A 16,167-nucleotide genomic window follows, 5' to 3' on the forward strand; every position below is an offset into this window, starting at 1 on the left:
TTGCCGTCTTTTTTCGAAAATTGAAAGTGTCCTCGGCGGACGCCTATATGTCCTTTTTTTTTGGGGGGGGGGGAATTTGTCCTCTTTTTCCTGAAACGCCAGAGTGTCGTAAGAAATCGAGTAAAATGGGATTGGAGTCATAGTGATGACCTTTTTATATGTCAACACTACAAATTATCAGTAAAAGCGGGTGATTCGGGAGTCGAGCCAAAGTGATACCTTTTTTAGTCACCCTAATAGCCTACTATCGGTCGGAAAGTTTGCAGAATCACCAGTTTTCATTTCCCGTGCTGGAACTTTCAGAATTTTTGAAAAGTGTCCTCTTTCTCGGATCTCAAAATATGGTAACCCTATTGTGTAAGTCATTTTAAAGATAACTCATGTGGTATGGTGTAATCGTACCTAAGAGGTTTCATTATCATTCAGCTCACGACACTATCGATCTTCGATGGAAAGATGGCACCAGATGTCTATTGCGACGTCGCGACTATTATTGGCATCACGGGATGTTCAAACGTAATTTTCGGAGATTGCGACCTCACGAAACAAAAGTTAAACTGTTTCGGGTCAACCGGCCAGATGAATCAAATATTAGTAAGTTGAAGAATTTGAAAATAAATCTGTCGAATTCATTACGAGAGAAATATTCACAGTAGAAAAAAATCTATCGCGTCACAAACGCAATTGTATACGAAATCATATCTCAATCTATATAGACAATGACTATTTCACACTTTTAAACAAGGAAGTAAATCGACTTAAATTTAGAACTACTGCATTTATAGTGCATTCGGTGCTGGTGAATAAGTCTTATGTTATAGCTCTCGAGTCTTCGAATAAAGGATGTCAAGATACGAGACGACGCTTATCGCGAAGTTGCAAATACTATGAAGGCCGTTGGTTGCCAAGACATACGCTTCGAAAACTGCAATTTGACGAGACAGAAACTCTCACAATTCTACACTGGATGTAAAGACAACGATATAGCTGTAAGTTCATTTGTCGCGGGCATGTGCATTGTTTATAATTATATCTATGATGCTTATTAGGGTTGTCTAAAATTTGGAAAATCTCAAAAATGATGGGTATCAATGTCTCATTCTATAGATTATTGATGAAAAACAATAATGAGCCTGGAATAAGCTCACAGGAAAGTCGTTAAGATTTGTCGCAAAGCGTTTGAAGGTAGCTACCGACGAGTGGGCGTGCCAGCGACCATAAAACGGCAACAAGACTAGTAATCACGAAATCGCGGCTCTCGATTGGCTAATCGGCTATGCTTCAATGATCACAAAGGTGGTGGCTTGCTGATTAGTTGGTAAAGGAGTCTGCTAACGGCGGTGATTCTGTAAGCGCATTGTAGGTTGGTTGGCAGATAATGACTTAAGATTAATTTAGGACATGTTGAGTTACTAAATACATGATGATGAACAACCAACAGCTGCTTCACATAAACTTTTAAGGCATGACTGGCTTATTGTGAAGGAAACCGCCGTAGCCTACACGTCTGTTTTGACCGGGAAAAGCACAGAACACGCGGAGGAATATTACAAGGGCGCTTATGCAAGTGGCGAACGAATTGCTCGTTTCAGAAGGGATGCATCATCATTGAACACAAATATAAAGCTTAACGATGACACTACTTTGTTTGATATTATTAGACTCCTGTCGTGGTATATATATTTGAAGTCTTGAATGCTCTAAGGCAGGGGTCACCAACCTGGTGCCCGCGGGCACCAGGTAGCCCGCGAGGACCATATAAGTGGCCCGCGAGCCTGTTCTAATAATAGATCGAATAGCAGCATTTGCCAATATTCGTCAGATTATCACCAGTGAGGTAAATTGTGTGATTTAGCTATTGTTGTTTAAATCACACTATAACATGTGACTTAGAAATGACAATACATATATATAAATACTTGAAATGATGATATCAAATATCCCCAATTACAATTATAGTAATATACCAACATGTAGTAGAATAACAAGATATCGAAGACGTAGAATAGGCCTATACGGCGTACTGCCCATACAGGCGATATGACGGCATGCCATCCACGGTCTTCTTGAAATGGCGGGGGTTCCGTCATGGTAGCTAGACGTCCCGGACAATGCCAAAGTAGTAAACAACATTACTATCCGGAAGCCAATGGCGGTGACGTACTAGCAGATGCAGTATGCCCAATGTGTATTGCATCTTTTGACACAGCTTGTCTCTCTTACACTCAACGCAATTTATAGTACCATGTTTCTAACTTTCTGTAATCGATGCTGCTGTCAGGTAGCCTATAGTGAAATCTGTCATGTCTGGATGCTGAACAGTTAGAGATTGAAATTGTACCACTGCAAAATCACCTCCACCTCAAAGCCCACAAGGCTGCAGCAAACTTTTGGTGCCTTGTTGACACAGAAAAGTACAGTGGTGAATGCGCCTTGCGCAGCAGCTATGGAGGTTGCAAGCGTATTTGGTTCAACTTATCGTTGTGAATCAGCCTTTGCGGACACGACATTCATCAAATAACAAACACAGAACCCGCCTCACGAATGCACATCTGGAACACTCACTCAGAGTTGCAGTGTAAGTTACATACCAGAGTACAGCGCACTAGTTGATAGCATGCAATGCCAGACCTCCCACTGACTGGTTTAGAAACAGATAACACGATGTCCAGTCTAACGTGTGACGAGATTTATTTTAAAATCTGAGCTTACAGTTGTTATATAATTTAAATAAACACGGTGCGGAGTAATTCGTGATTTATTGAAAAGTCTTAGTGTTAGCTGGTTGAAATGAGATGTTTTGATTTAAAAGAATCTCTTAGAAGTCTTACCGCTATGCGATACCTGCCCAATGCTATGAATATCAAAGCGGAAATTGTGTCTGACACGGGTAAACGGTGGGAGTAAATGGTAGCCCGTCGCTTCAATCAGTACCAAAAAGTAGCCCTTGGTTGCAAAAAGGTTGGTGACCCCTGCAAGGATTGGCTGAATCAGCCGTTTATGCTGGGGACTTATTAGATTCTTACAGCTAAACGAATTCACTCGTAAGTGCTGTCAAGGTTGGCAATGATGCCGCCGAAAGATGTGTAAAGGTAAGCACAGGCTATGCCGGTATGACCAATAAAAAGACAGTTTGCTCGTATAGCTTTTGCAGGCATGACAGAGGTGAAACGGCGAATGATTGTGCACTTTTAGAACTGAATATATATCCGAGAAATACCTAGTCAGATATGGTGGCAATTACGTTAGTGCTCCTACTTTTCAGGGCGTAGGTAAAGTATATTAGATATTGCAAACTGGTGCAGCACACCATATGTGAGATGGATGCCGCAACAAATCTTATCTGCTCAGAAGCTGTTATATGGGCCGAACAGATAGCTTATATATTGGAACCCCGAAGAAGTGTACCTATCGCACTGCTTCAATGTATTTTTAGCTCGTTTTATGTCCATGTCTGGTTTGATTCCAGCATTTGTAGTGTTGCAGCTGGTAATGATTCAAAATTCATTCAGGACATGCTAAGATATACCAGCAAACTGTCTTTTTGCTGGTCATACCTGCGTAGTGTCTGCTTACCTTTACACCTCTTTCTGCGGCATCATTGACGACTTTGACAGCACTTACGAGTGAATTGATTTTACTGTAAGAGTCTAGTACGTCCCCAACATAAGGGCTGATTCAGTTTATCCATAGAGCATTCAAGACTTCAATTATGCACCACGAGTCTAATATGATCAAACAAAGTAGTGTCATTGTTAATCTTCATATTTGTGTTCAATGATGATGCATCCCTTCTGAAACGAGCAATTCGTTTGTCACTTGCATAAGCACCTTTACAATATTTCTCCGCGTGTTCCGTGCTTTTCTCGGTCAAAACAGACGTGTAGGCTACGTCGGTTTCCTTCACAATAAGCCAGTCATGCCTTAAAAGTTTATGTGAAGCAGCTGTTGGTTGTTCATCATCATGTATTTAGTAACTCAACATGTCCTAAATTAGCCTATTCTGAAATTATTATCTGCCAACCAACCTACAATGCGCTTACAGAATCATCGCCGTTAGCAAACTCCTTTAACAACTAATCAGCAAGCCACCACCATCGTGATCATTGAAGCATAGCCGATTAGCCAATCGAGAGCCGCGATTTCGTGATTACTAGTCTTGTTGCCGTTTTATGGTCGCTGGCACGCCCACTCGTCGGTAGCTACCTTCAAACGCTTTGCGACAAATCTTAACGACTTTCCTGTGAGCTTATTCCAAGCTCATTATTGTTTTTTATCAATAATCTATAGAATGAGACATTGATACCCATCATTTTTTAGATTTCCCAAATTTTGGACAACCCTAATGCTTATGCTCACTAAGGTGTTGATTTGTTTGATTGGGGTACTCATGATGTTATGTCGACAACTATGGTCATTTAAACCACACCATATTTCGCAATTTCGCATTTTTCGCATTTTCCGCGACACCAAGGTCGCTAAAATATGTACATGGTATATGATGTGCTACCATTGCACATGAATTATTTTAGACAAAATATCCAATTGAAAACTTTTTCGTGTTGATGTGATTCATCTCCAGCTCGTAATTTTTGTTTTGGGGATAGTTCGAATTTCTTATTCGAGAATTCTCCCAACAGTCATAACCAGACATGATTATTTTGGCATAGGCAGGAAATACCAAAACTGCTTATTTTTGAAGTTTTTCACATTCCAGTTATGCCAGTTTTGGCATTGCTGTGAATTCATATTTGTATAACCTTCAGTCTGGCCTTTCATATCAAATGAAAGTCACAAAATGTGTGGTATCCATTTGTGGCCCCAAACGGCAGGAATTGAAAATTAATTGACAAAGCTTCAATCTGAATAGTCGATTCAACATACGTGCAAAACTACCTGCATTAACACCATCATATGATCATGACCATCTTATGATAACAATTTTAAATAGTTGCTGACACGTTTGGTTCACAGCCTTCATTACATAACCATTGGTATACATCATTGGCTGATTTGCACCAGATAGATTTACTGATGTTCTGATGATGATGACCTCCGCCAGTATAAATGCTGCATAACGATGAAGTCCAGGTTAAAGATATTAAATGTTCGTCTATGACATGGATCGGAAGCCATTTTCGCAAACAAGCCATATTTGCCTTTTAGATGTAAATATTAACCACCTTCACGTCACAACGAAAGATTCGTGGTGTCATGGCAATAAAAACTAAAATAAAAACAATGAAAAAAACATGTTTTGAACAAGTGCTATGTTTTAAACGTGTTTGTTTTAAATGATATTTGTTTTCAATGTAAACCTAGACATGTTTCGATAGCAAGTTACAATTGAATAGAATAATATATACGCATGAAACTATGAGCTACAGAACCTTCTGTTACATCAGCTGTTCAATACCTTTATTAATGAGTCTCTTGTGTGATTTGAATCGGACTGAAAATCGTTTATAAATTTTATTACTATATAATATATCATTAACAATTGACGCAGGCTTGAATTCTATCGTGTCGATTATCGGTATATATTCATTACACTCGAATAAAAATGAGTGCAGACAAATTGCCCAGTTTTATCTTAAGGTGTTAACACATGTCCAAGAAACATCCGACAAGACTTCGTGCTTCACACGAAAACTTGAAAGGAAATGCAATGACATTATTATACTCCCGAATTGCATTGAATATAGATGCGGGACTGCGCGTGTTATGAAATGTATTCATACATTCGCATTATATCTGGCTGTGTAAAGATTTCATTTCATTGGAACGGTGTCAGAAAAACCTGTCGTTGTCTTTGTGTATGCAAGACAGGCTGTTGCGTGTACGTCATAGTAATATACGTGAATGAGGTCAGATCCGTCAAAAGAAGATCTATGCAACGAATATATAACGCAACGTTCTTGAGACAGATTACACATCAATGACATCACATAAACAATAGCTCTACGTTATAATTTTGTAGGTTAGTGATTGTACGGTGCGTCACGGTGGAGTCAAAGTAGTTTATGCCCATTGTAGACATTTTGAGAAAATGCACTTTGCGTAAAATTTTCATATTCTTTCGCCCATATCTTGGCCGTAATTAACTTTGAAACAACGTGGCGTCCATTAACACAGCCAATATTTCCGAAAAAAAAATGAAAATGCTACCGATGATGACATAAGCATAGAATTAAAATTGGAGATTAAAAGTCAAATCATCAGAATGAACTCAACCTTGGATATAAATGATCGAGTGAATTTCCTGAACTATAAAATCCGAAGAAATTGAAAACTGATATTGCAATAGCAAACAACATCTCGTCATTTTCCGTAGCAACAGCTTTCTCTCCGGATTATGTGTTTATTGCCAATATTACTGTAAATAAAGAATATAGTAATAATCTTCATCAGATTATATATTCATCTGATCTAGACAGACACAATGTACAATGCGATATAAAAAGGGTTAGCATATTTGGGATCCGAAATGAAGAACACTTTTACAAATCGCAAATGTTAGATCAACGGACGAGGTCATTTTTCTCTTCCGACTCTCTATAAAGATCCGCTCGAACATCTATTACACATTTCGTATCGTTTATGGCGTTTTTAGTTGTGCCGGTCCTGTGGCTAGTATGTCAAACCTATAAAGGAAGACGAATTGCCCAAAAGGAGGAGATTTACCCGCCAACGAGTTTCTGAATAAGGAGGACAAATCCGTCTAAAGGAAGACATATGGTAACCCTATATAGAATACGCAAAGCGATGTAATGAACAGATATGAGGAAGCCGAAATGACCTGTTGCAGTTTGACAATCAGGAATCCACTTTGACCTAATGTGTGATGTAACAATTGTTCGATATTGATCTTTTCATGTCTGTCACTTTGGAAGTTCGTCCTTGCTCTTTTTCGTTCGAATCATTGTTCCCGTTCTTGATCGGGTCTTTCTCTGGGCTTCAATGACATCGAGCGACACAATGAAGAGAAGCCCGTGAGCGATCTGAAAGTTTGAATACGGTCCGCGGCGCAAGTCGAGTTTGACGAGACTGATGTAGGGCATTTCAAATATCAATCATGTCACAAGCGAGAAAAGAGTTTCCGCATACCAAATACAACGATTACCTGGGCTTGACTAGGTTTGCATTTAAAAAAACGGCGTTTCAAAAGTCTACTTCAAAACATGTTTAAACCAAGTTTTAAACAAATGCACTTTGAAAAATGTGTTTCTCAAACACTGTATAACTATGCCACAATTATGTAAATCAGTTGTTCTCAAACTTGCGGCCGTGAAAGCATCTGAGGAAGGGCGCAAAGCTGAGATCAACTGATTTACCTCCAATTCATAGTTGCTGCTCTGTGTATAGTCCGAATTTCATGTTTCAGATTTCTCACATTAAAATTATCTTGCAAAATGCAATGACTTGCATCATGTCTTGTACTTTGAAAATTTAAGACGACTTTGTGACTTGACTTGTGATCGAACTCAACTGGACTCTACGTTACTACGAAAATCGATTCGACTTGATTCGATTCGAACTACCTTCAGATATCGAGTGGTTTGACATTTCTCTAGTCAAATTGGGCAATCACTCGATAGGACGAAGATCAATGAACTAAAAAACGTATAAATGCGTGGAAGAATTTTTTTATGGATTGAAAGTCCATATTTTTCATGAAATCAGCGAATATTATGCCAATAATGAGGTGGGTTTAAGGCAGGCCTGGGCAAAGTGCGGCCCGCGAAGCTATTTTGTGTGGCCCGCGAAAGGTTGCTTGGAATTCAAATCATAACGCTTGCTTTTTGAATGACTAAAACTGGCTGTATCAAATGAACAGGAAATTCGTTTACTTTGAAGCCTGTGCAATGTGCATTAATATGCCACTATAACGCTGCCTATATACGTACCTGGCATGCGTGCGTAATTCAGATTCACAATTAAGTCAATGTGGCAAAGTATGAGTAGCAATTGAAGACATAAGAAATCACTCTTACCATATAGTTTAGTTCAAACCTTCCTAGTTGCCATTGTCAAATGGCGCATTATACGGTATGAGTTTCAGTCTGTTACGTGATATGTTTCCAAACTCCTAATTCGTAAAACAAGTCAATCAGTGCTTGCGATTACTATGTGAGTCATCATATTTATCACCCATAAAGTATTAACAGGCAGGCCCATAAAAGAAAGCCGAAAAATGAAATTCAAAGAAGGTTTAGGTTTAGAATTTGGAACATTAAATACACTACACTGAAGTCAGGGGTAAACCCGTCCTTTCAGTTTTTACCGAACATGTCGCCGAGATTAAGAATTTTAATTAAAGTCGGTTTTATGACAAAAACACGAAACACTCGGTCATGGGAGGGCGAAGTTCAAACTGCCAACTTCGCTCAACATAAGGCTATTTAAGCTGCACAGTGCTCGGAAGGCAGCGACCATGAAAATAAGCTTTGTACTATTGCATATAGATTTCAGTGCAGTGGTTCTCAAACTGGGAGACGTGAAAGCACCAGAAGGGTGTCGCGAAGCCGAAGTTTATTGAAAAATCCCCACCTTGTACTTGTTCCATTGTGTATTGTCCTAATTTATCTATGTAACAATTCTCTCATTAACAGCCGTAATCTCCCATGCTATCATACTATCCGATGGGATTACTTTCATTCCGGTTGCAGTTTTTATTATTTTGTGATATCGTGATAAGGGGACGTGAAATTGTTCACTATCATAAAGGGAGGCGTGCCTAAAAAAGTTTGAGAACCACTGTTTTAAAGTCCTAATAGAAGAACGTGGATAGGGGTTTCAGGAGAGCAAAAATACATCATGTTTGACATTGTTCCGTATCATGACAGCAAATAGATATTTTTACAATTAACCGTCACTTTCTCAATACCTAATATCAACTCATTCACTGAGCAGCATTTATTAAGAATTTAATTTAGAAATAAAATTAAAATACGCTGGAGAACATAGCGTAAATTTTTCACTCGGCCCGCCAACGTATTTATTTTTCTCATTTGGCCCGCGGAGGAAAATAATTGCCCACCCCTGGTTTAAGGCATTGCAAAGATCAATCATATGGTTTTGCTTATTGCATCTGATAGCTTGTATTACCATTCAGCTCAGGAAACTATCGATATGGGATGAAAAGATAGCACCAGATGTCTTTTGTGAAGTCGCAACTATTATCGGCATCACAGGATGTTCAACCGTATTTTTCGGAAATTGCGACTTCACGAAACAGAAGTTAAATAGTTTCGCGTCAACTGGCAAGAAAAATCATCAAATATTAGTAAGTAAAAGAATTTGTTCATAGTATTTGTGTTATTGAAATAGATCTTATGTCGAAATCATGACAACAGACGGCGTCGTAGTAGAAATAAGTCTACTGCATCACAAACGCAATCGTATACGAAATCATATCGCAATCTATATGGACAATTATTATTTCACTATTTCAAATTAACGAGGACGCAAATCGGCTTTAATTTAAAACTACCCTGTATTTATATTGCAATCGGTGTTGATCAATTACTCTTTTGTTATAGCTCCCGAGTCTTCAGATAAGCGATGCCAAGATGCAGGCCGACGATTATCACGAATTCGCAATTACTCTGAAGTCCATTGGATGCAGAGAGATACAGCTCGGAAACTGCAATTTGACTAGACAGAAAATCTCAGAATTCTGCACTGGATGTAAAGTGAATGATATATCTGTAAGTTCATTTGTCGCTGTCGTGTGCATTGTTCATAAATATATCAATGACCCTCATAATCACTCACTAGCGTGATCGCAAGCTACCGGTGGAGTCCGTGACCTTTGCGTTAGATTTCGATAACCTATAGCGTCAGACCGCGCAGCAATTTCTCCTCCTCGCCACCTCATCCGCGTCAGCGGTGTCTTACAAAAATCCAAGAGGTGGGCCGTGCTATAAGTCGGCAGTTACGAAAAATAAGAAGAATATCGGTCTGTGTAAATGACCATGGTATAGTCGACAAACACCATGAATACCCCAAAAACAAACAAACAAACCGCGCAGCAATACTAATCAGACGATATAGCACTATACATAATGACATGGTAAAGACCAGACATGGGGTAATCGCGATTAGTAATCGTAATCGATTACGACGATTACAGCATTTTCAAGTAATCGTAATCGCAATCAATTACATTCGAAAAAAATCCGAAGTAATCGTAATCGTAATCGACTACTTCCCATATCTAATCGATTTCTCTGCGAAAGAACGATTACTTTTTATTTGTACAAGGACTATGACATAAACGGAACATTTGTTAACAAGGAAGAGATATTATACAAGTTTCGTGATAGCACAAGCGTCTGATTTTCAAACGCCACTGGTCGTTATTACGTCAGAAGCCGCAGTTATAGCTTTGCGCGTCATTGCGTAAGAAGTATCCACAGTAAATAGATGTTCGATGTACGTATACGTCGTACACTAGTGTGATTGTAAGAACACCTGCCGTGCTTTATATGAGGTTATCAACACGTTCCACACGCTACTACCCTGTAGCAGTATAATTTGTCTCCGCTCTGCCTAGTTTAAAATAGTAGCCTAGCTTCTGTGTTGATGTTTGGTTATGCTTAGTTAAACGCAGTTTGACCGTTGCTGCTTGGCGAGCAGTAGGGCTAGTACGTACGGACACCGGACAAAGATTTGATATTTTGTACTCGTCAAATAAAACATTGGGGTTTCCACAACGAAGCAGTAAAATCAACAGCTGATGATATATATCATAACCTAGTCGTTTTTGCCGTTTCTCGTAACTGCCGCTTGTAGTATTAAGTTGATTAAGTTGAAGGCAGAATTTTATGTTCGCTTCTTCTTTTTCTCATATGACTCTACTTGAAACGGGCGCCAATCGTTATTTCACAATTATTTACTCAACATTGGGATCTACCGCCATGGCCATGTGCTTATACATCATGTTAGCGTGGGATGTAGCTGGATTCGGGACCAAAACAGCAATTCGTCCCCCAGTCCAAACGTTGGTCTTTGGCCCCATAGGGTGGCAATCTCAAGTTGAAGATTGAATTTCGTCACTAATATTAGTAATTGCATTATATTACTCTTAGTTTTTAATCCTCTCTCAGCCCCCGATGGTCAGATCTACCTGTAGAGTTTGTTTGTTTGTTTGTTTGTTTGTTTGAGGTAATCATGGTGTTTGTCGACTATACAACGGTCCTATACACCAGGCCGATTTTCTACATTTTTGATTCCGTATCTGCCAACTTGTAGCACGGCCCACTTCTAGGCTTTTTGTAAGACACCGCTTACGCGAATGAGGCGGCGAGGAAGAGCCTAGATCAACCTCCAACACTTTGGTAGGAACCATTGGTGTTGCAGCCATGGATTATACCACTGCGCTATCTCGCCACACAATTACCTACCAGTAGAGCTGGGGACACGTAATTCATAATTCATATTATCTTGTTATAATTACTTTAGTGTATGTTGTTAATCGTGACCTCCGATTTGTTATATAATCAAAAGATATTGTATTGGCTCAAACGTAGCAGCAAAAAGAATAACTTTCGTGAGACGCACAAACAAATTGTCATGCCTTATATCATGACTGCATGTCTAGCAACTCAAGTTGTAAATTACTAGGGTCAGTGGCTACATTAACTACAATAGGACTTGAAAACAATTTCATCATGGGCAAAAAAGCATTCATTCCGTCAATGCGGCCGTTGAACTTAACAATCAAGACAAAGATCCATTGGTTTGATGGTCAGGTAGCGTTGTAAAACGTGTTGTAACACCACTTGCTCTTAATTAGGTCCGATGTTGAGCAAACTTAAATCTGAGTGCCCATCCAAACGCATTTGAGTGTGAGCATACTTTCTGACGAGATTTCAGTATCGAAATCGTTGCTGAGTATAGAGAATCGTTACTCGACAGCAAAGGAATTGGTCTCCACCCTTAATTATAAACTCCAGTTTCCAAGCCAAGCAAGTGTAATTTTTAATATCAATTTTTTTGTTTGTTATAGATTGATTTTTTATTATTTTTGTTGGATTTTCCAACGTCAATGGGAGCTGCGAGTAGGCGAGCTGGGAGCTCTGGTTGGGAATCACTGATCTAGAGAGGATTTTCAAGTTAATTAGATCTCTCGAAAATACTCTATAACTATTTTGGTTTACGAAATACTTTTTGAGTCCCCTTCGAGCTCGCTCTCCACCCTATTGGGAAATTTGGGGTGCGGCAGTTATGGCCCTGGCAAGAATGCACGTCGATGGGCGCGATAACGTGACCTCCAGAAAAATGGGCAATAGTTACATTATGACGTAACAAGCAAATGAGGCATCTTTTTCAAAGGGAGTTTGTTATCTCATTAGGCCTTTTCAGCGCAATCCATATATTGTCTTCCAGCATAGCTTATAAGATGTAAAACAAATGTAATCGTGAGTAATCGTGATTACTTTTCCAATGTAATCGTAATCGTAATCGACTATTTCCTGATTTTGCTGTAATCGTAATCGTAATCGTAATCGCGTCATTCGGAAGTAATCGTAATCGCAATCGATTACATTCATGATGTAATCACCCCTGTCTGGTAAAGACAATGACGGAATTATATCGCTATCGAACAACGCATGAAATCAAATCCGTGATTTCGTTGATCGATTTCTGACACAATTTGAATAACTGTGTCGGAGCTTTACGATAACATCTGATGTAGCAAAAATCTATCAACGGATCAACATTCAGTAATAATCTACCTCATTTGATGTTAGCAATAGTAGGCTAATCCTGAAGATTCGGGAACTTGATGTCGGATGGTACGAAAAACTTATAAACCGCCATTGTAGCGTTCCAGTGCGTGCAGCTCAATAGTTTCATGCGGTTGACAGAAAAATTAGAAAGTTTTTTGTGCAATGTGGTTTATATTAAACTAAACATTTCACACTTTTGCGCGTTCACTTCTACTAGTCAGAATCGAATCAAATTTGATGTACAGCGTTTCTAACGCAGAGCGAATGTCTTTATGGTGTTAAACTTGCGTAATCTGATTCCAGAAGGTTACTTATGACAATTAGCTGCATATATCTTCCTTTAGACGGATCGGCATCCAAATGCAGTGAGTGGCTTGGACTGACGTACCACAGAGAGTCTGACTTGTACACACGTATGCACTCTAAACCACAATGACAACTTTCTTTGCTCAAGTCTTCACCACTCAAATATTTATTGAATCCTTCCAAAACGTAATGTCAAATCGATGTGAATATCTCACGTGTACAACATGCATATATAAATACGAATTACTTCCTCTGATTATTTCGCATTATATACAGATCATGCCATACCACATTTCTTGTGTAACACTTCGAGATACCACATGGACTTTAATCTATATAACACCCAAAATGTCGTTACCAATACCTATGTTTCATTTCCTATCATGTCTCAAGATATTTTTTACTGACTTTGCGTTATTTATCATTACCATTTTAATTACCAAAATATATTTCCTTGAAGCAACCTAACAATTTAATTAACGAATCCCCGGAATTTGGAAAAAAGTTATTCTGAACAACCCTATACTGTACAATCGCAGAATAGTTGATTTTTCACATTGGTCACAGCACCGTGTCGAGAACATAAACGTATATGTGCAGTATCTTACTTAGTCGACATCGATTACTTGATAACTTGAAATTGACTCGAAAATATATTGCTTCGATTCAAAAGTCAACTCAGTCAGGTCATGTTAAAAAGTCAACCAACTTTGTCATAAGGTTGATCGATAGAGCGTTGGATCACCACACGCTAATAATTTCTTTGGTGATGTGCCGCCATATCAAAAACGATGAAAACCCACTTTTAGCGTGACAAGTTTGTGATACACTTTAGTATACCCCTTCCTAACCATAGGGTGCAGCGTGCAAACCATTTTGAGAGCACTGCCATAGTCCACTAGTTGCCGAGCAATATTTACTACACAGCGCAGGCTCATGCTATAAACGAGTCGGACTAATTCTGTTGCGACGCATAAAACTCTACGAAACGTCTGCAGTTAACTGCAAAGAGGTCCATTAACGCCAATGAGACCAAGTTGAGAGCTTGTGCCGACTTTTCCATTTGAAAAGAGCTTACTGCTTATTATCACATACTTCGAAATAAGATACCTATTTGCATGTACGATTTCGTGTAGTGGCGTGAGATTTCAGTTACAATCCATTACCTTCCGTTATCGCGAGGCGATAAAATCGTAATGTCGCTAACTAAATATCAGACTTAAAATATCACTTATTCTTCATACAAAGCTGCGTTTAGCGTACGCTGCGTAATGCTTGGTATACATTTAACCTGACATTTCACCATATCACGTCAAAAGCAATTCGGCAATTCGAAAGTATATATGTCATTTTGATCGAAGACGACATGAACTGCAGCGGAACATAGGACCTTTTGGGAAATCGAGCATCCGATCAATGATCCCCACTTGCTGCTGCATTTCTCTTCCGAAACAATAACGTTATAACGCAGTACGCAGTCTTTGACTTGTGTATTCTGACTCCAGAAGGTTACTTTTACAATTCGCTGCGTATATCTTCTTTTCGACGACCGGCGTCCACGACACTGAACGGCTTTGTTGGCTGACGTACCACAGAGCCTGTCTTTTACACGCATATAGCAAGATCACACGGACAGCTTGTAATTTTATTGAATCAACCGTGCCAACAGTATAGGAATCATTTCCAAAATGTCATGTTGAATTGTGTGGTATACATTGTATCACACACATATATAGATAAGGTAGAAATACGGGATCGTACTCGATGTATCTCATTCCTTCCTATGAACATTTCACACGAGACACATAGTATATCACACCCTACGTGCTATCGAATTTTCACTTTCTGGAGAACGTTTCACGATAACTTATGAGATTTAATCTATGGGATGACTATAATGGAATTACCAAGATATATTCCGATATAAACGTGTTGGTTATATTCTGGCTTTGTTATTTTTGGCATTTCGGGAAAGAAATGCCAAAACTCCCAAAAATAAAAATCTTAAAATGCTAAAAATAAGGCTTTCTGAAAATATATGGATTTTTATGAAATGTCAGTAATTATTGGAATGAGTCTGAAGCGACAAAACAACTGTGTAACGCCAAATTCCTAAATTGAGGTCCGTGAACCCTGCGGAAGGCCGTGGTCTACCATCCAGGGATCCATGTAATATGACTGAAAATCCTTGGGTCGAGGCCAAAAACTCGTGTACTGAAATCTGGATTTACGATATACGGTGAATTGATAAGCAAAATGATATCCAGCGATTGGGAAGAAGATGATCAATAAATTGAAGTGAATTGGATTCTTCGCAACAGCTGGGTTTTCGTTGGTAATTAGCATATTTTGAAGCCGTGAATGGGAGCCGTAATCTTTGGGTGTAGCTCAAAGACTATAGGCATTTTCCAGTTTTCGCCGCCCGTGCATTTTATTACCTTATGAACTCGACATCCGCGCCCCATGCTGCATTTAGCTCGATGCGTATATAAAATTTCATTGTTAATGAAAATATCAGCATCTGTCAGCATATGGTACAATCGCTGATAGAGTGCAGTGTCCCGTTGGATAACAGTGATATGAGTTTCTTCTATTAACAATTGAACACTTACTCAGTATAGAATGCCCCAGTCTCCAAGAAGTAACCCCCATCAATGAGTACCATACACAGGCCTACAAACATTCAATCCGTTACTGTCTTTTTGTTTTGTTTGCAGGTGGGATATTTTTTCATATTATATCGTACATTAAAGCCACACGTGATTTCTAACCATTGGTTAGCGAGTGAGGGGCTGTGATCAAAACGGGTCAACAACGGTTTTGAATTGTTACAATAAGTGGTGTTGTAATCTGTGTGAATGCAGGTAATTATGCACGCATATCGAATCGACTATTCGAAATAGATATTGAAGGAGCAGTCGATTTTTGCATTGCGTAAATTGACTCTCCAACACCGATATAAATTCGGTTTTACTCTCAATGTTTGATGAAGCAAAGTGGATACTGCATGTTTAGTGACTTCCGTTTGGCATGAGAGGTTATATGCTAAACAGCGTTATACATCGTTAATTCGAGTATACACAAATGAATTGGTGCCGATGCCAAAACTGCTAAAATAAAAATC

The 16,167-nt window shown here is 39.0% G+C and overlaps 1 protein-coding gene across 1 annotated transcript in view; it reads left to right on the forward strand.

Moving 5' to 3' along the window:
* The first annotated feature begins 317 nt into the window (after positions 1 to 317).
* The window catches only part of LOC145452736 (uncharacterized), a 53,181-nt gene continuing 37,331 nt past the window's right edge, over positions 318 to 16,167 (forward strand). Inside the window, exons 1-4 of the mRNA XM_080330892.1 lie at positions 318 to 594; positions 822 to 989; positions 9,116 to 9,286; positions 9,543 to 9,710. Coding sequence (XP_080187018.1) covers positions 457 to 594; positions 822 to 989; positions 9,116 to 9,286; positions 9,543 to 9,710 — 645 coding nt within the window. The 5' untranslated portion in view covers positions 318 to 456. The remainder of the gene's footprint in view (positions 595 to 821; positions 990 to 9,115; positions 9,287 to 9,542; positions 9,711 to 16,167) is intronic.

This window comes from Botryllus schlosseri, chromosome 12 (assembly GCF_051294905.1).
Source record: "Botryllus schlosseri isolate E-star chromosome 12, Bs_hap1, whole genome shotgun sequence".
In the NCBI taxonomy this organism is placed as follows: Eukaryota; Metazoa; Chordata; class Ascidiacea; order Stolidobranchia; family Styelidae; genus Botryllus; species Botryllus schlosseri.